This window comes from Onychostoma macrolepis, chromosome 16 (assembly GCF_012432095.1).
Source record: "Onychostoma macrolepis isolate SWU-2019 chromosome 16, ASM1243209v1, whole genome shotgun sequence".
NCBI classification, from domain to species: Eukaryota; Metazoa; Chordata; class Actinopteri; order Cypriniformes; family Cyprinidae; genus Onychostoma; species Onychostoma macrolepis.
In genome coordinates this window covers 19,485,411-19,505,390 of record NC_081170.1, presented here as the reverse complement: position 1 = coordinate 19,505,390, position 19,980 = coordinate 19,485,411, and the positions used below count along the sequence as shown (strand labels likewise).

Below are 19,980 nucleotides of genomic sequence, written 5' to 3'. Positions count from 1 at the left end.
TAAAGAGGAAGGGATGATCGAGCTCTGAACTGAGGCGTTTATACAGCAATCTGTCGAGCAACATCAAAGAGTGTCATTTATTGTTTGAATTTCCTGAAAGAAAAGAGATATAATTTGAAAGATGAGACTTTGTTTCTTATCAAAAGTAACAATATATAAAACTGGAAGTTTCCAATGACGTTCCATTCGTGCAGTACACATGCATACCGAACCGAAAGACGTTTAAAGAATTTAAGGTACGAATACATGTACCGTTACACCCCTAAAATATACATATATTTATTGCAGATTTATTTTTGCTTGTTTTGGGCCTTCTAGCTGTTAATATGTTATACATTCCTCACTTGAATGACTGTTATGTAAAGCATGATTTATGCAAACAAGATTAAGTCACTTTACCTGTGAAACACATTCCTGTTGAATGCATGAAGTAAGTTACTTTCTCTGTGAAATACAGATAAAAATGGCATTGTTGGGTAAGAAACAGACATTAAAAGTGGAGGATGGGATGGTGGACACAGGTATTATGATGTTAGAAATAGATGTTTAAATTTAGTGTATTCAAAATACCTAACATTTCGTAATAAATGAAAGAAAACTATTTTTTTCTAAATAATTGCAGAAGTTACTTAGACGTCAGGCCAGATTGCATCATGGGGACAAACCTTACAGCCTTAGATGAGGCAAGGTTAAGCGAAGGAGCACACACACACTGTATCATCCGCACTGATAAAAGACCTGTTTAATATGAATCAGATCTAACGGATACGGCAAGGACACAAGAGTCTGTGTGCATTATAATGTACAGAGGAAATACTTATTTACATGTATCTAGCACACACAAACACACAGGCAAATAATAATATTGCAGTCTGTGTACAGAATTTAACTAGAGGCAATAAATACAACAACAGAAGTGTATAAATAGCCAAGCGGGTATGAAATTCTTAAGCATTGAAAGAGAGTCCTGCAGAAAGATTAAAACCAACAGAATTCAGGTGTATAGTTATGCATGCATGACATCACAGGTCCCCTCCCCCAGCCCTTGGGAGTGGGTGCCTTGGAAACGGTCGCTAAGGGAACAGACGACTAAGAAAGAGAGAGGGAGGGAGAGAGAGAAGGTGAAAAAGAGAGGAAGGAATAAAAGAGAATAAGAAAGCATCCTGTGCTGCCGTGCAAAGGAAAATAGAAGGAAAGCACCAAAAGAGAGTGAGAGGAAGAGAGGATGACACATAAAAGCTGATAATATAGTATCCCATGAAGATTATTAGAAACATTGCATAAGTCATATTAAATACAGCTTATTAGATAATGTTTTCTAGCGAGACATTATGAGATTCTGGATGCGAGGTTTTATTACATTATTTAAGAGGTGGCATAAGTCAAGGCCTGCAGAGCAGCCTGTATGCATGTTCACCTTTTCACATCCATCTTAGCACTTACTAATACAAAAGAAAGAAAGAAATAAGCCACGAGGCTTCAAATGTCTTTTATATTAATCTCAGTATCTGTAAAACTACACGCTATCTAACTAATGTGAACGCTGATTAATATCTCAGAAAAAATATTTCATTTGCCAGCCTTCATAGAGGAAATTATTCAGTGCGATGTACTCCAATCATATGGCTTTAATGTAAATTTATGCTGATGTAAAAGTTCACATTTCCATTTATATTCCATATATTCCTGCAGCCACATCCACAGGGGCCTGAGACAAGCATCTCCTGTTACATCATTCATGAGCCTCCTTGAATATCAGGCTGCTTGGATACTGTATACATCACCATGAAAACACATACTCTCAACCAAAGGAGAAAAATAAAGGGGTGGAGATTTGCAAGGCCAATTGATCTAGCAGACTCCAGTAGCCATCTCACCTCCAATCCAGAAAATAACCCACTGCCTTCACTTCTACTTAAAGTATTACTGGGTTCAGTGCATGTTAAAGGGATCGCTCACCTAAAGAAAATAAAAAATAAATCTGTCATTCACACCCTCATGCCATTCCAAATCTGTATGACTTTCTTTCTTCTGTGGACCATAAAATATTCTTTAATATTTTTTGATACTTTTAAGAATGTTTTGTGTTGAAAACAGTTTTGGTTCCCATTGACTTCTATTGTATTTGTGGTCCATACAATGGAAGTCAATGCGAAACGGAACTGTCTGGTTGCTAAAACATCTTCTTTTAAGTTCCACAGAAGAAAGAAAGTCATACAGGTTTAAAATGACATGAGGGTGACACAGTTTTAATGAATTATACTATTAAGCTCAATGGGCAGCATTTGTGGCATAATGTTGATCAAAAAATAAAGTTCAATGTTAGAGTGAGACACTTACAATGGAAGTAAATAGGGCCAGTTTTTGGAGGATTTAAAAGCAGAAATGTTAAGCTTAGGTTTGTATTGTATTTGTATATTGTCTTGAGGCTCTGTAGTGCCCCAGATTGGCCCCATTCATTTCCATTGAAAGTGTCTCACTGTAAGCCAGATATTTTAGCTGTTTTAAAACAGAAATAATTGTGTAATCAATATTATGCCACAAATGGAGTTAATTGATCTTAACTTGTATTGAACCCCAAATAAAACCCACACCAGAGATTTAAATCAGTCTAACTATCTAAATATATTCAAAACTAGATGCTGAAGAAGAATCAACTTTTTCCCAGGCTCTTTAAAAAAGGGTCTGTGACTTTTTCCCTTAACTTTCAGAGTGTTTCACATCGTATGAGCTGTTAGGGTTCGTTAAAACTTACAAAAGTGGCAGATGCTGCTATCAGCTGCAACACAGCTGGGTACAAAACATCCAACTAGTTCCAGGACCATCCACATGTGAATTTACAGATGCTTATCCACGCGAGCACGAGCGAATGCAGTGGGTGCATGAGATAGAGAAAGCAGGGATCCCAAACCGACATCTTCTCATTTATACTGATAGGGCTGCTGTATCTGACTCCACATTACTATTGCAGCATTGTGAGTAAATGGTAGACTACCCCCACCTTCTACCAGCTAGGTTGAGTCTTTAACCTTGACCTCTCTTGCCTCTGCCTCCAGTAATGAAGTCAGCCCCCCCAGCTCCCCATTCCTCTCACCCCCTGTCTATCTGCCCCCAGCTCTGCTGTCCAGCGCTCCTCTCATTCATAGTAAACACTATTGATTTTTCAGCACAGAGAGTAAAAAAAGCCATGAATTTTAATGCTACTATCTGTCCCTCGCTCGAGCTCCCTCTCTTCTTCTGTCATCCTTTCCTCTCATGCGTTTTCCCTCCATCCCTTCATCCCATCTTCGAGACGTGAAGGAGGGCAAGAGTTGAACCAAGTGTGTGTTTGTTGGCTATAAACTTTGGGTACGGGAATATGTGTGTGTGCGTACGGAGCGCCAGCTAACGCTCTCGTCTCTTCACCCTCTGTGACTGAGACCGATTGATTTTGCTATAAGCAGTGTTGAGGCTATGACAGGCCAGCAGCGACAGACAGAGGAGCTCATCAGTGTCCAATGAACACGGGAAAAAAATCTCCTTAAAAATCCCTCCATCATGCCACACCAGGACTGGAGGAGAGAGAGCAAGAGATACGGAGAGAAGGACAGGGGGTAGAAGATAAGCCTTTATAAAGAAACTCCATTAAACATCCCACACTGTAACATCACAAAAATACGGAGAGAACAGACAAATAGAACGTGTAAGTAAGGGATAATATAGGCTACAGACAGAGGAGACAAGGAGACTATTCAGCAATAAAATAAATAAAAATAAGTCAAATAAATAAATAACCAAGTAAATATGAAATACTCAATTGATTTGAAATTATTTCACAATATTATGTGCACAGAACCTTGCATCTTCCACTAAGGAAAAAAGAAACGATCCAGTACAACGTACAAAACAATCAGCCCTGCTACGAGACAAACAATGAAACTATATTACAGTAGTATTAATATTTAAAGGGTTAGTTCACACAAAATTGGAAATTCTGATATGAGGAGCACAAAAGAAGATCATTTGAAGAATGTAACCAAACTGGGTAACACTTTTTTAGAGTCCTTGTTTTACATGTTAAATTTACTTACTAAAGTAATAACAATAAATTATGCATAATGCAAGAACCCTAAAACAAATCCTAACCCTAACCCTATCCTTATGGTTCATGTTGTTCATAATATTACTCAGTACTCAAATGTACAATTACACTGTAACAAGTGTAACATTGTAAAATAAAGTGTAACCTCAAACCATTTTGGTTACCATAACAAGAGGGTGAGCAACTATCAATTTAAGTTTAAGTTTGCTAAGACCATTTTTACTACAATCAATAACTAAAATGCAAGACGGTGCCAACTGCATTTGTATGAAAGGAGAAAAGTTGCGGTGACATGAAAGTAGTAGTGACGGTTCAGTTACCCGGTCTGACATACAGCGTTGCCACAGGCAATGGCGAACATTACGAAATATCAGAGCACTGAATACCATGAGCAACATCAGAATTGAATATTTCAGAGAGCCGTAAAATAATTCCTCATAAAATCTGCAGTTCAGTGTGTTTTTATGACCATAATCACTTCTGCTATGTTGCCTAAGCTCCCTCATTGTATGTCACCTCAGATACGTTCCACAGAAAATGCAGTCATTCAGCCGTGATCCCTCCAGCATTCCTGGTTTAATGCCCATCTGCATCATCAAATGCCGGACACCAACCGAGCTTATATGCGCTGATGGTAATAAACTCTCAGTACAAATTGCTTTTTGGGAGAATACAATTATCCCATCAAAGCATGTATGAGTAAGGCTGTCAAATTAAAGGCAAAATGTCTCAGTATTCTGTTGCTCTGTTTTAATGCTATTGTGAGTGAATGGAAACAATTTGCTCTTATAGAAGTGATGAGAACATGCTGCATAATGGATATAAACTTCGAGTAATCTGATGCAATAGGCATTTTATGTACTCAGGTGCAGAGTACAAATTGGCAAGCCACGTATTGATCGATAAACCCGGATTGAAGGAAACCCTGTTAACAGCAGCCTGTCTGGGGAGTCGGGCTCCATCCCTCCCCTCTCTCCATCTTAATTTGATTGATGATCATACTTGTCACTCAAGGCAGCATGTGGCCAATTACAAGATTTGTACGGGTAGGTAGCTGGTGGTTTCGGCTTGTGTTGTCAGTTAAAAATACTGTGTGGTTGTAAGTGCCCTGTTTGGGGTAAAACTGCATTTATCTTACCTCATTTTACTGCAGATAATACTATTTTACAAGCGTTAAAGGGACAGTTCACCCAAATGAAACATCATCATGTCGTTTCTAAACTCTTTGACTTATTTCCTCTGTGGAACATAAAAAAGAAGATATTTGGAGAAATGTTTTAGTGGGGTTTTGTTTTCATGTCAATGACTCAAGTCCATAACATTTTGGTTAACAACATTCTTCAAAATATCTTTGTCTTCCACAGAAGAAGGAAAGTCATACAGGCTTGGAATGGTATAAGGTAAACATTTTACGGATGCTTATTTACAGTTATTTACTCAAAAGCATCCAGTCAGAAATACTGCATACTATATATGCATAAGTTTACAGTGCAACAGTAGACCACTAATTTAATCTAAATCAAACTGTATCTATGAGATCATATAGATGAGAAACATCATTAACATACATTAATTAATTCCCAAAATGAATTAGTAATAACTAATAAACTAATTGGCATTATTAATCAAAACATGTCACCAGAACACCTTTTGACCATGAAAAGAAAAGGGAAAAAGCCCTGAAAGACATTCACTAAGCCCTACATGTGAGCGGGAGACCTTGAACACTATAAATCTTAAATGAAATGGAGGAAGAGAACAGATTTAGGTCTTGAGCTTGTTCATGAGGAGTGAAGGACATAATCAAAGAGCAAGCTTTTATTACACATTCTCTATTATCAACACACACACACACAGCAGCTGCTGAGAGGACAAATTGCACTAGTTTATGTCCATTTTTCACCTTACAGAGTCGAAGCAGGAGCCAGATTTAAAAAGTATAAATTCTGTGTCAATCCATCTGTTTACCCTACACGCTAATCTAAATTTCTCTCATTACATCCATTTGTCAGTAAAACCACTAAGCACCTGCCATGTCAAATATCAACACATTCATTCATGTCTATTTACGCTCATCTTTCATTCTAGTCCCGATCCCTCCATCCATCTACACACAACAGTTCTGTGTGTCTGAGGTGAATATAATAATCTCTCTCTCTTTCTCTCCCCAACACATGTGCACATACACACACAAATACACATGTGCAGCCAGATAATCACACTAAATTAGCACAGCAGCGCTGAATCTGTGTGAGTGCTGCTGTACTGGTAGGGGGTGTATTGACCAGGTGCCGTCTCTCACAGATGTGTTGATTAAGGGCCTGTCTGAACACTTCGCCTACTTTTGCGCCATCACGTAGCCACCAACACCTCCAGCGTGTGTTTTTGTATGAGAAAAAGAAAGGAGGTATAAAGACAGAATAATAATGAAAAGATCTGCATTTCTTGAAGGAAATACCTGTACTTGCAAGGCAGCAAAATAATAATGTTAAAGTATTAAGTGAGGTCAGTTCAGTCTAAATGAAATGCTGCACCACAGCACAGCGGCTTTGCTGCTGCATGAGTCTTGTTTTCAGCCGACTGCACGCAAGAATCAACACAATCACTGTGCAGCGTCAGGCAGTGTTTCCCAACACTGTTCCTAGAGGCACACCAACACATTTTCAAGCTCTTTCTAATCAAACATGCCTGATTTAACACATCAGCTCATTAATAGAGACATGAAGACCAGAAATGGGTGGGTCAAATAATGGAGACATCCAAAATGTATTCTGCTGGTGTGCCTCCAGGAACAGGGAAACACTGGTGTAAGGGGCCGTTCACCCAAAATGCATTTCTGCAGTTCACTGTTCTGTTTTCCATTGTTTTTCTAAGTAAAAATAAAGCTAGATGCACATGTTTAACCATTGCACTGAAGTTTCGCATCTTTTGCAGTGTCCCATGCACGACACGGCATTCTCAACATGTGGTGCACAAGTAAAGTTTTTTCATTGCATCTCACATTTTTAATGCACAAACTGTGTAAATGCCCTTTAAATGTGGTTGTAAGTAAATAATGATGTAAAAGAAAGACAGAACCAATCACAATTCCATATGCAAATGTGTTTAAGAAAGAAGACCATTTAAAATCTACTACTAGAAATTACAACACAGTCAGTTACATTTTGTATGTCATTATGTCAATGCGTATGTTTACATGCACAACAAAAAATTTTGAAAATAAATTCATTATAAAAACTCTATGAAAACTTATAAACTAAACTGATAAAAGAACAGAGTTAAGGTTTGCATATGGCTTGTTAAGTACACAGTTGGTATACATGTGAATTGACAGATCTAAATTTCTTAAGGTTTACATTACAGTGCATGAAAGGTTGAGGGAATAGTTAGTGTTTTTGGTGAAATTATTGTTTTAGCAGTTTTTGAGTATTTGAGGAATATCAACTTGCAAGCACTTGTGAGTACCTTTAAGCTTTGTATGTGACAGAGAGTTCAGTCTAAAATCTTCATCATCAGTTTGCAGAGAAGACCCGAGGTGTGTAATGTCTTTCTGGTTGTATAAAGACACAATGTGTGTGTGCTTGTAATAGTCACTGGGAGGAAAGAACTCTAGGGAATGTTTTACAGAGTGAAAAGCCACGTCTTCCAGCAGTGCTAATGAGGAGAAGGGTGCCGTCAGTGTTAATACACTACAGAAGGTCAACCCACACAGATGCAAACACATTTCTGCTCTGCTGAAACTAACGGTACAACTAAAAGACCTGTGGGAGTACTGTCACTAAACGAACATCATGACGACATGGCATATCAATCAGAGCAAGAGAGGTGTGTGTGTGTGAGAGAGAGAGAGAGCGAGTGAAATGCAGTAGAACATTCTGTATTGACATCTTCCTTCTATCTATTGATTCCCCATTATGTTACTAACAAACCCAAGCTGACATTTTGTCTTTGCCAATCATCTTAACACCAGGACTTGCCCTGATCTATAAAAACACTTTCTCTCACATTCGCACACACAAAGCTACCAAAAATAAATAAATAAATAGCTACAAAAATATATGGATTCCATTTCTGACACTGTCATCTGTCATTATGACAATGAGTTGATTATCTTTCAGTACTTTTAAAGTCATTTTATCCTAATCGATCAAATATATAGTAGTTCTTCTTTCTCTCTGTTGAAATCAGTAAAAACAGATAGGACAGATTTTCTTTGGTTCATAAGTCATGCAAAGCAGAATGTTGCTTAATGTTCGCTTTTTTTTCTCTCGGTCAATATTCTCTCATCCTCCAGGACCTGCCTGTTACTGTAACACTCATAAAACTTTAATGGAGCCGTTAATGGCAATAATTCCCAAGACCACTTACAAGAATAGGTCTTGATTATCTCTATCTCTGCCTCTGTCCATGTCTATATCCACTATCTAATGGGAATAGGGTGTAATAGCTGCATATATTAGTAACTGGATCATAGTTAATAGGTTCTGCTCTCTCTAATGGTGATTAAGAGGCTTTGATGAGATATGCATATTTCTTCTGGCCGTAATGGTATTTGACAGCATGACTGCTGCTTTCAGATTTTGCTGAGGTTTAGTTGACTGTGAAGAACAATTTACATAACAAACGGTTGTCTAAAGCTTATAGTCAAAAATATTTCAGTTTTGTGAAATTATTAATCGGATAGTTTTTTCACATGCCAATCACCCACTTATGTGAAATGGGTGCCAAGTATGTAGATCTAAACAACAAAGTTTACAGCCTTGCTTATCAGTCATACCTAATGAGCTAGACGACTGCGTCCATACAAGCTCTGCCTAGAGCTCAAGATCACCTCTCCCGCTCAAACTCGGTTTTCCATACTCGTTCCCATTTTTCACTGTCATCTGCACCTACTTTCCTTTAGTGGTCCACAGCTTTTTCTTTTTTCTGCCTTCTTTTTTTTTATCTTCTTTTGACACTCGCTATTTTTCAGGGAAAGGGGCATGAAACTCCTCCTCCTCTCCCTTGGCCCTGTTAATCTCTGAGGGGAAGAGGCTCATTATCCTTCCCCTTTACCATCCTGCATCATTCTTCAGTCCCAAAGCCCAAGAAAACCTGTAAGACTCTGAATTATGCAAATTATGAAGTGGTAAAATCACACAGCTAGAGAACAATGCAATCCCACTAGGTGAAATGAGGTTGCAAAAAAAAGTCTGAATAAACGCAATACTTTCCATTGCCACTTTACAACACTTTCTGAATGCATAAAAATGAACAAAAGTAATGTCTGAGGACCTTTTAAGCACCATCTTGGTTTTTAGGTCCCGTATGCAGACAAATAACTTGTCCAAAAGATCTTTTTTTTAATTTAATTTTTTTTTATTTTAGGCTTAAATTCAACTAAATTTATAAGAGAAACTGTATCTTATTCCAAATATTTGATGCAATCCCTCAGTTAATGTGCTCATTACAAGAGCATGAATAGTAACTATAAACAAAATGCTGTTTACAATATACTTAAAGCATAACATTTTACACCAAATGACATGTACATTTTCCAATATATAACCCATATAAACTTTATATAAAATAATACAAAATAAACACTGCATAAATTATACAGAAAACAGTTTCTGTATTAAATTACTGAACACTTTCATTGTAGCCTATTCTCGGACGCCACATACCCAGTAAACATAAGCGCAGCTTGCTTATGCAGTTATGCCTCTTCAATTCAGACTACACCCATCTCCTCCTACTCCACCCCCGCCCTCCTTCTCCATCCCCGCTTCCTTGTGTTTTCATCTGTATGTAGCCACCGAACAACCGGCAAGTTCCAGCAATGAAAACAATAACAAAAACAGTCGTTGTTTGCCTTTCGCCGTCTCTTACAACAAAAGACAAGGTGCAAATCACATTATACACGTATATGTATGCGATCATCTATTCAACACGCTTACAGCCGATCACACGTGCAACTATCTACCTGACCATCACACTATTCATCTGTATTTGTGAGCCAAACATAATATGTTTAAATAGCATAAATGCTCATTTCTCTGTTCTCTGTAGCTGCTCTGATTCTCTCCTCTCTCCCCTCGATCCGCCGGCCCCGGAATCGATCCTGCGGAGATCGATAAGTTGGCATGAATATTCCCAGCTCACCGCGAGTTTAGTTCGGGGGAGACGGAGGCAGAGGCAGAGGCGAGAGGAGGAGACGGACGGATGCGGAGCCCTGAAGAAACTAAGCCCAACGAGACGGGAATATATTTAGGAAACACCTTGACAAAACAAACCCGACCTGAGCTGCATTTTGAAGCGCGATAGCGCAGTGCTAGTTTTGCTATAGACAAACTTGACTCGCGTCGGTTGGACAACTGAAAGGTTGGAAAGGGCGGCAAGCGCGCGCGACACAAACAGAAGACAGCAAATGAGGATGTTTCATTCACACGATGGATACGGGGATTAGGCCACTGAGCGCGGTCACTGGATTCGGTGTAAGAAGAAAGAAAGGGTGGTTGCTCTGGAAGAAAGGCTTACCGGAGTGAGAGCGCAGAGCCAGCGGGGACTTGAGGCGCCAGGCGTGGAGATCAGAGGCAGTTCTCGGCAAGACAAACGGCACCGGCAAAGGAACAAACATGATCCGTCTTCTTGTCTGGTTCTTATCAGATGTTCTTTTTGCTGTTGATTTTTCTTTGCAATTTTAGCAGTTGTGGCAAGATGCGTTATCTCACTTTGGTTCCAGGCGTTTTTGTCACAATACCTTTTTATTCATGAAATTGCGTTTATGCGTAGGTTTTCCAGTTACATTTTATTTGTTTAAAATAAAAACCCTTTCCTTTTTCGCTTGTAGTTTACTTTTGATCTACATGCATAGATACGCAGACGCGCGCAGCCTGACTGTATTTTCCCAGCGCGCGCACACAGGCGGATAGACGGATTAAAACAAGACAAACGTGGGTTATTTTACTATTACTTTCACGTTTGTCTAATCGTTTTGGTATTCAGCTACAGTATTTGGTATAACTGTTCGATCTGCTTGCCGAACATATATGTTTCTGTCACTCAAAGGCATATATTTACTATGTTTGCGAACATCTATAAATGCATATCTCCCGTTGTAAACTGAAGTGTTTCTGTCCTCGTCGACACTGACCACTGTGTGTTCAGCTGGCCTGGTCGCAGTCGCTTTAACTTTGGTTATCTGCTTATGAAATAAACTGACGGTTCTGCATTTGTTCTAATAAAGAAAAAGAAAAAAAAAGATTTCACACCCTGACTGTATAACGTATAAAAGACAGCGGATATTGTTATTACTTGAATATGTGGTGCATTTTTGGTGAATTTATTTGGTCTAGCTCTTCTATAGCTCTCTTCCTTGTTCTAGCAGCTACAGGCTACACATTCATTTGCACAAAGTCACTAAACGTGGTTAAAACCTTAAGCTTATTTTTGCTCATTGAAATTAAAAATCCATAGAAAAATAAGGCAACTCAACGTGTCCGCCGGATTCGCCCCTCCTCCCACGCACCTTGTCACACGCCAGTAATTAAAACGCAATCAATCGATACGTGACTAAATAAGGCAAACAAATAAATAAAGCACGAAAACATCAGGGGGAAAAGAGCTCGTTACGTCGCTGGTTTTTAAGATCACTTGCCTATATTTCCGTCCATCCGCCTGCGTGTTTTGGTCTGTCTGCCTGTTCCCGTTATTTGGGAACCCCAATAGCTCATTCGTGCACGCTCTCCTCCCATACGCTCGCGCGCTCTGAATCCACGCTGTCCGCAACATTGAAGCGCGAGCGGAGCCGTTACAACTCTCACATCACCCCCACCCCACCCCCACCCTCTCCCTCTCTCTCTCTCACCCACCCTGTATTTCTCCTCGCTGAAAGGTAAAATCACAGTTAACTACGAACATCTCTTTCCAGCAACACTTATTGATCTAATGAACATTATAAAGGGTATAAACACCACGACAGTCTGTAATACAGCGAGGAAAAATAGCTTTTTCATACTTAATACAAAAAAGAAAGGCACTCCCTCAGTGACCATGTTTACATGCATACCATTTTCAGAATAAGCTCCATTTGCTGGTAATATTTAGAACGACCTTGAATGTATTTTTTTTTTTTTTTTTTTAAACTCACTCTTGCCATTTATTACATTGCATTTTAGTCATTTGACAACACTGTCATAATCAAGTTCATGTCTTTCCAAACATTTATGCTTTTCTTTGTCCTTTGTTATTGACTTTAATTGTACTAAAAAAAACTACAGATATTTTTATTTTTAACACCTTCCTTTGTGCTCCACAGAAGAAAGAAAATCATATTTGGAACAACATCATCATAGTGAGTAAATTATATAATTTTATTTAACTCATACCTTATTCATGTGCTTAATAAACAAGTGCACAATAAACGGCAAAAATGTACCATGCTGTTTTTTTTTTGTTTTTTTTTCTTTTTAAATCATTATGCCTTGATAGTAGGTAAAAATTGAGTCTAATTTTAAAATGAGTTTATTCAATGTTTAATATTACCCATATTTATGTAACTTTTATCCTTTTGTTTGGACTTTTTGTTTATTCCAAATGAGGTGTTCTTGTGTACCAACAGTCTGATTAATAAAACCACATGTGATTTTTAATCTGCTCATTACTGACATAATTGGAAATCAACCAAATTTTGATTAATTTCAGAATATGCACAAATGCATAGAGGTAGTAGAAGTAGTAATGCACATGTAGTGTGTAAATGTTCTTGGACACACCTGAGAATATCTTAACAAGTCACACAGACTGTTGCATTTTTATTCATCAGTAAACATTGTTTACCAGTATGATGTGCAGAACAGCAGAAGCGAAACAGGCTGATCTCAAGAAAGCCGGTGTGCTGGACACAGTTTCCCAATTCTGCTCCTGAAGCACCCCAACAGGACACATTCAGGATGTCTCCCAAATCAAACACCTAATTATACTCATCAGCTGATCAGTATAATACTGAAAGGCCTGAAATGGGTGTGCCAGATGAGGGAGACATCCAAAATGTGTACAATTGAGGGGCCCTCCAAGAACAGGGTTGGGAAACAGTGTGCTCGGAAATCTCGTTGTGCCAGCAAAACCTCCCGGGGGCCTTAATCAGCGAGCGCTCACTGCTCCTCTCTCCTACCGCCAATTCATCACGCCCTGTCAATTACAAACCATGCTGCGGCACACTTACACACAAGATTATTGTCAATATAGATTTTTAAATAGAAAAATCTATACGCTAAACACTCCAATCGATAGGAGTAAATCGATTCCACTAGGCAGCAAAACTCTCGGTGAGCTCAGGCTCAGAAGTCTTGGCAATGACCGAGATGCAAACAGATGTTGCTAATACAAATCATTTCAAAATCTACATCTATGCAGCTACATCTATGTGTCATTTTATAATAGTAATAAAAATAATATGATTATGTCTCTTGTAGTTGTTTGTTCATTTGGGCGGGGGGGGGGGGTCTTTCCATCTGCAACAAAACGCGTTTCCTCCTTATTTTGTTCAATAGAAGGATGTGTTTCATTGTCCCTGTCCTTCTCTTGCATCTCGCTATTGACAGATGACATCCGCAGGTCAAGTGAAAAAGATGAAAAGCAGTGACCGGTTGTCCCTCGCGTACCCCCTCGACGTGCTGAGGTAACGGGGCGCTCGGGCCCCTCCCTCCAGTACTCCTTTCAGACAAAAGCAATTATTTCTTGTAGAATATAGTGTGGTTGTGCGCATCTAAGAGAAGGAGAGAGGGACTGGAGGGAGAGAGAGAGTGCGAAATTGAGGGAGAGGAAAATAAGATGGTGTTGGAAGGATAGGGAGCTAACACCTCCTTCCTAGCTGTGCTCTCCTCATCCACACATAGCCATTGTTCCTGTTTATGTTGACTTCCTGGAGTAATACACTCTAAAAAAAAAGGTTCCATGAAGAAGCTTTAACATCCAGGGAAAAGGGTCTTTTGATTAAAAAATTTATTTCAAACTAAGAAAAAAAAAATGGTTATCTTAAGACTTGTTCACTGTAAGTTTCTTTGGGGAAAAACAGTTATTTTCTCCCATTTTCACCCTTATGTCGTTCCAAACCTGTATGCCTTTTGTCTTCTTTTGCCCATACAGTCAAAGTCAATGGGCTTCAATGTTGTAGTTAACTTTTACTTTATGGACAGAAAGCACATTTTTCAAAATATTTTTGTGTTCCACAGATGAAGCCAAATTAAACAGGTTTTAAACATGAGAGTGAAAATTCCCTTTCACACATATAACCTCTTTACTGGTAAATTACCATTAAGAGATCATGTGTGAACAGGACCTTTTAAAAAAATACCGGTAAATTCGTTCTGGCAACTTACCGGTATGAGCATGTACAAGTTCAAAACACGCTGATGTATTTATTCTGGGCCAATCATAGTCTCGCGTAGCCAGACCTTCAGACTGACGGCTGAAGGTCTGGGAACTTTGGTCGCTTTGAATGGCCAAGGCCCACCCAAGAGGCCATATGACTGACAGGTAAAGCGACCAATCAAGTTTCGTTTTGTGCCGCATCATGTTTAGGGGCGTGGAAATGTCGCTACAATAACAGAGCGGTGTGTAAAACTATCGGACATATTTGAAAGATTCTATTCCGCAAACGTTAAATTTTTCACATACTTTTGAAAATTCAGCGTTTAATTGATCCTGATAAGCGCTCGTCGTCAGTTGTAAACACAACTGCTTTCTTCTTTTGTGAGGGGGTTTGGTGTCATGGCATTTTTGTTTCCAGGCAGAACGTTAAAGAACGCGACACACACGTCTCCCGGAAGTCCTGTATAATCTAACCAATCCGATGACGACTTCGAAACTCCTGAAGTGTTTCCAACTAAAGGCTGGAATACACTACACGACTTTTAAAATCTGAACAGATTTTTTAAATTCTAGGCATCATACACTTACCGACTTTGTAAATAGTGACAGAGGAAAACTGGGCATCATACACTACGCGACTGAAGATCATACAGTCTGAATCAAAGTCTGAAGCTAAAAAGCTAAAAAATTGGAGTCTGTGACCATCATACACTACGCGATTTTCTGTGGAATCTGTCAGCTGTAATCTGCAGACTGGCTCTTACTTTCCTCAACTAGTGTCAACTTGTTCAGAGTGTAAAATCGGGGGAGAAATCGCATAGTGTATTCCAGGCTTAAGTGTTCCATATGCATCAGACATTTAGCCAACGGTCCGTGGGCGTGATGTCTGAGGCTGAGACTAGGCCAATCATAACATTCTGAGGCAGATGACGCATTGTTTATGGAAGTCAAAGAAATGTCTAAAGTCATCTAATACAATGTCTCTGAACTAAAAGCAGCTGCATGAATGTGAACATTTGACACAAAAATTTAAATGTCAACAACAATTATAAAAAAAAAGTATACACAAAAAAAGGATTTTGAAACTGATGTGTGAATGGTGCTTTACCAGTAAAGAGACGTTTTTGCCTGTGTGAACACCACATTTTTGTATTTACCGGTAAAGTTGTTCCGGTAATTTTACCGTAATTTACTGGAATTACACTCTCAGAAATAAAGATACAAAAGCTGTCACTGGGGCAGTACCTTTTCAAAAGGTACACTTTTGTACCTATTAGTTTCAAATATGTACACTTTAAGTACTAATATGTACCTTTAAGGTACCAAAATGGTCCCTTTAGGTACAAACATGTACCTTTTGAAAAGGTACAGCCCCAGTGACAGCTTTTGTACCTTTATTTCTGAGAGTGTACTGTGAAGGGGCTAAAGATGTAGATTTTTTTTGGGGGGTGAATATTTCTTATTTAATATATAACACAATTACAACTTCTACATAGCAATCCAATTATCATATGCATCTAAAACAAAAGTATAGTTTTATTAAAAACTTAACAAAGAAAAACTCTTTAGTAGCACATACTCTTAAAAAATAAAGATTCCATTTAGTTTTTTGCAGAAATGCAATAAAAGATCCATCTTTGGTTCACCCAAGGAACCTTTCAGCTCTTTACATTTACATTTAGTCAAATGTAAATGTATCTTTAAATAACCATTTTACTTAGTTTGAAGAACATTTTAAATATCTAAAGAACCTTTTTCCACTATAAATAAGCCTTTGTGCAGTGGAAAGGTTCCATTGATGTTAAAGCTTCCTCATGGAACTACAGCCAATAAAGAACCTTTTTTTTCTCCAGAGTATAGCAGCTTGTGATTTTTCCACACAGTGCTGAAAACTGACAAAACGGTAGCCTGTCATTTTGCTTATTGCTTCAACTCGTATTAATTATTCAGATGAGATCACAAGAATCCTTAAAACACAGTTTGCTGTTAGCAATTGCCTGTCTAACAGAGAGAGGTGACAGCTTTAGTGCGGGGATCTTCAAATGACTCCACATGAGCGTGGAATGAAACGCATGCATGATTAATGTCGCTGTGTTTGTTATTGATGATTAAACTGTCACGTCTTGACAACCGCAGAAATATTCCATGCTTATGTGCACAGGAAATAATAAATTCTCTTAGGCTATAACACACATTATTCAGACAGAGACATATAGCAGAGTGGAAAGTATGATTAATATAATGGAGCAAAAGAGCAGGCTGTGAGAATGTATGTAGGAATGAAGAAGCACAGAATAAGCAGTTTTATATGTGTGTTTGTGATGGCTGCTGCTAAACAAAGATGCCACGTTGACAGATGAGCAAGTCAGATTAGATTCTCTTTCATCAACAATATGGTAGTCTGATCAATAATATCTCACTGCTACATCCAGCGACACATTGCGTTTCTTTCATCTCGCTCTTTCTTTCATTCGGTCATGCCTACAGACACATTCAAAGAGCTCAGAAACCGTCGCTGCCTTAATTAAAAGATTCTATGTGACACATTTTGCCACAGATATGGAATATTACATAATAATCTAATATAATTTCACATTTCTTCCACCAATTTTAGTGTTAGTAAAAGTGAACATGCGCATTTATGTCTTGTACATACAAACAGATGGACAGTTTTCCACACACACACATATTTTTTGCTTTTATTTTAGAGCAGAAAAGCAGATCCATCTAAAGCCTCTGTTCCTTCCTCACTCGTTGTCTCTTTTATTAGTTTTTATGAACTCCCTCTCCCCTTTTCTCCTTCTCTGTCTCTGTCAGTACTCTCAATAATCAATGCTGATATATTGCCAATATCCCAGCCGGTCCCCGGTGCCATCCCTCACTGCTCCTCCTTTATTGTGGGAGATTGGTCCAAAAATAATGATATTTATTAGATATATTTATTATCCTCAGCAGTGCTGCAGTGCTCATGTGCGAGCGTGTTACCGCAATATACTCCTTCGTCGACTTGCGATTCTAAGTGTGGTTGCAATACAAGAAAAGATACAGAGTATTTCGCAACAGCTGCTTGAAGGAAATGTTGGAACATTGATCAGAACTGAGGCCCTAAATTTGATTTCCTCATTTCTTTTTACTTTTGACTGCATCACTTTTATGTTTTTCAGCGGATATATAATTTAGGGGTGCTTTAGCTCCTGTGGCGTACAGAGAGATTTACTGAGGAGAGCTACAGCCTCATGGCTAAGTCCTGAGGCAGCCCCCCACGAACCCCCCCAGACCCAAGGCCTCCAGACGTTAATCTACACCTCCCTTCCTCATCACTTCTCCTATCGATTTCCTCTTTCTCTCATTCTCCCTCTCCCTCGCTCTCTTTCTCTCTCTAGGACACAGCAGGTGCTGCTAACTCATTGGTCAGCAGAAGCAAATGGGAATCTAGCCACAATGGAGAACCAGCCACAGAACAAACAAAAAAAAGAAGAGAAATAAATACATAAATGAACAAATACATGGGTCAGTGGCATGTAAGAAAAAGGCACGGTAAAAAATAAACCCATAAAATCTTTTTAAAATCCAGTTTTAAAAAATGTGGCAAGTACTTAGTAATGTAATTATCATGTATTTATGTTGGTTTTAAATGGTTTTTCATACCATTTTCAAGAAAAGTTTCAATTTAATAGTCATGTTGTGTAACCATCAAGAAAAAATATGAAATCGGTCACACTTTATTTTACAGTCCAATTCTCGCTATTAACAAAGCATTAACTGCGACTTTTGCCTCAAAACTCCTAATTTGCAGCTTATTAATAGCTAGTAAAGCAGTTGTTACATTTTAGGTATTGGGTAGGATTAGGGATGTAGAATAAAATGCTGTTATGTTAATGATAGGCATGCTAATAAGCAACCAGTTAATAGTGAGAATTTGTCCCTATACTAAAGTGTTACTGTAATATCTTTAAAAAAGTAATATTTTCAGGAAAGTTTTTAAATATAAATGTTCAATGTGAAATGTATTTTTAATTTCATTTCAACAATATGATATTCAACAAATATCATTCATTTTGGGGCACATGTGACCTGAACTTATCTGTTATTTTCAGAGCCTTGAAACACAGATTTTTTTTTTCTCTGCATGTTGGTCATACCATATATATGTCTTTCATTTGGTAAACAAGTGCTTAATTTAAAGCATCCTGTTTTTAATAAAATAACATGCTATAGCCTAAACACAGTCACATGTCCACTTTGGTTAATGGTCACATCATGATATGCAGGTAAACAAAGAAAACATTTCGTCCTTTTAGCAAGTGTTTTATTTCAGTGTTGTTATTCTATTAACAAAACCTCCGCACACCTGACGGCAATAAATAGGTGCGTAGGAAACAAAGACCAGCCAGGTCAAAAAATACAAAATAAAGAAACAAATCCCGCACACTATTTATGCAAAAATATCTATATCAAAATATTTATTAACAACGTTTGGTCGCATGACCTTCATCAGGAAAAATTCCTGATGAAGGTCATGCGACCAAACGTTGTTAATAAATATTTTGATATAGATATTTTTGCATAAATAGTGTGCGGGATTTGTTTCTTTATTTTTTGGTGTTGTTATTCTAAAATTATTTATTTTATTTTGACATTTTTATTATTTCATTAAACATTAGCTTTTCAATAAATTCACAAACCCCAGTTTGGGAAATCTTGATGTAATGTTTAAGGCAGTTCATGTTGTTAATATCAACAAATTAAATATATTTTCTCAATATTCTCAATATTTTTTTATCAATATTGTACAAGAGCATTGTATTTAAATCAATGTGATAAATTAGTTAGATCAAAAAAAAAAGTAAAATTCAATTACATTAAACCCCCCCGAAAAACATTCTCATTCCAAACTAGATGAAAATCCTCATAACGGCACTTCTGAAGAAGACTGGGAAAAAAAGGTGGGATTCTCTCACTCCACTGTGACTGAGCACATCACGGCAAATGGACAAGATCAGTTCTATTCCCCATGAATACACACTATTTTAGAGGAGACACAGGCCACACTCTCACATTTGGTCAGGAAAGGTCTCTCAGCCTTTTCATCAGTGGTAACCCTCAGCTGTGTCCAATCACTCAGAAAATAAAGAGAAAAAGCGAGTTCTTTTTCTTTATATAGATATCCCATCACCTTCCTTTCCATCTCACTGACTATTTCTCATTCCTTCTTTGGGATCCTGTGAGCTGGCAGATGTTGATTATTCTATAAATTCTCTGTTTATCTATTTATCTGTCCACCCCTCTATTGACTCATCACTTCCATTTCAGTGCTGTTGCGTGTGGATAAACAGTCCATATGAGGGAGCGAGAGAGGGAACGGCAGAGAGATTTAAGCCAGAGATCAATGGGAAGTTTCAAAATCAATGCACTAACAACCAGAAAATCAATGAACTCTAATGAGGATGCCAGTTGCTTCCGTCAAAACAATTAAGAGGTGAAGAAATGTTTAACGGGAGTCATGAGCACGAGTGAGGACGCGAGAAAGAGTGCAGAAAAGAAAT

At 38.2% G+C, this 19,980-nt stretch overlaps 1 protein-coding gene across 5 annotated transcripts in view; it reads right to left on the bottom strand.

Moving 5' to 3' along the window:
• Window positions 1–12,053, bottom strand: part of pou2f2b (POU class 2 homeobox 2b) — a 44,172-nt gene extending 32,119 nt beyond the window's left edge. For 3 of the 5 annotated variants that reach the window (XM_058747873.1, XM_058747878.1, XM_058747879.1), the window contains exon 1: window positions 10,601–12,053. In XM_058747873.1, the coding sequence (XP_058603856.1) occupies window positions 10,601–10,700 (100 nt within the window). In that variant the 5' untranslated portion in view covers window positions 10,701–12,053. The remainder of the gene's footprint in view (window positions 1–10,600) is intronic. The other 2 variants (XM_058747870.1, XM_058747875.1) reach the window with 1 other exon arrangement.
• Window positions 12,054–19,980: the final 7,927 nt, after the last annotated feature.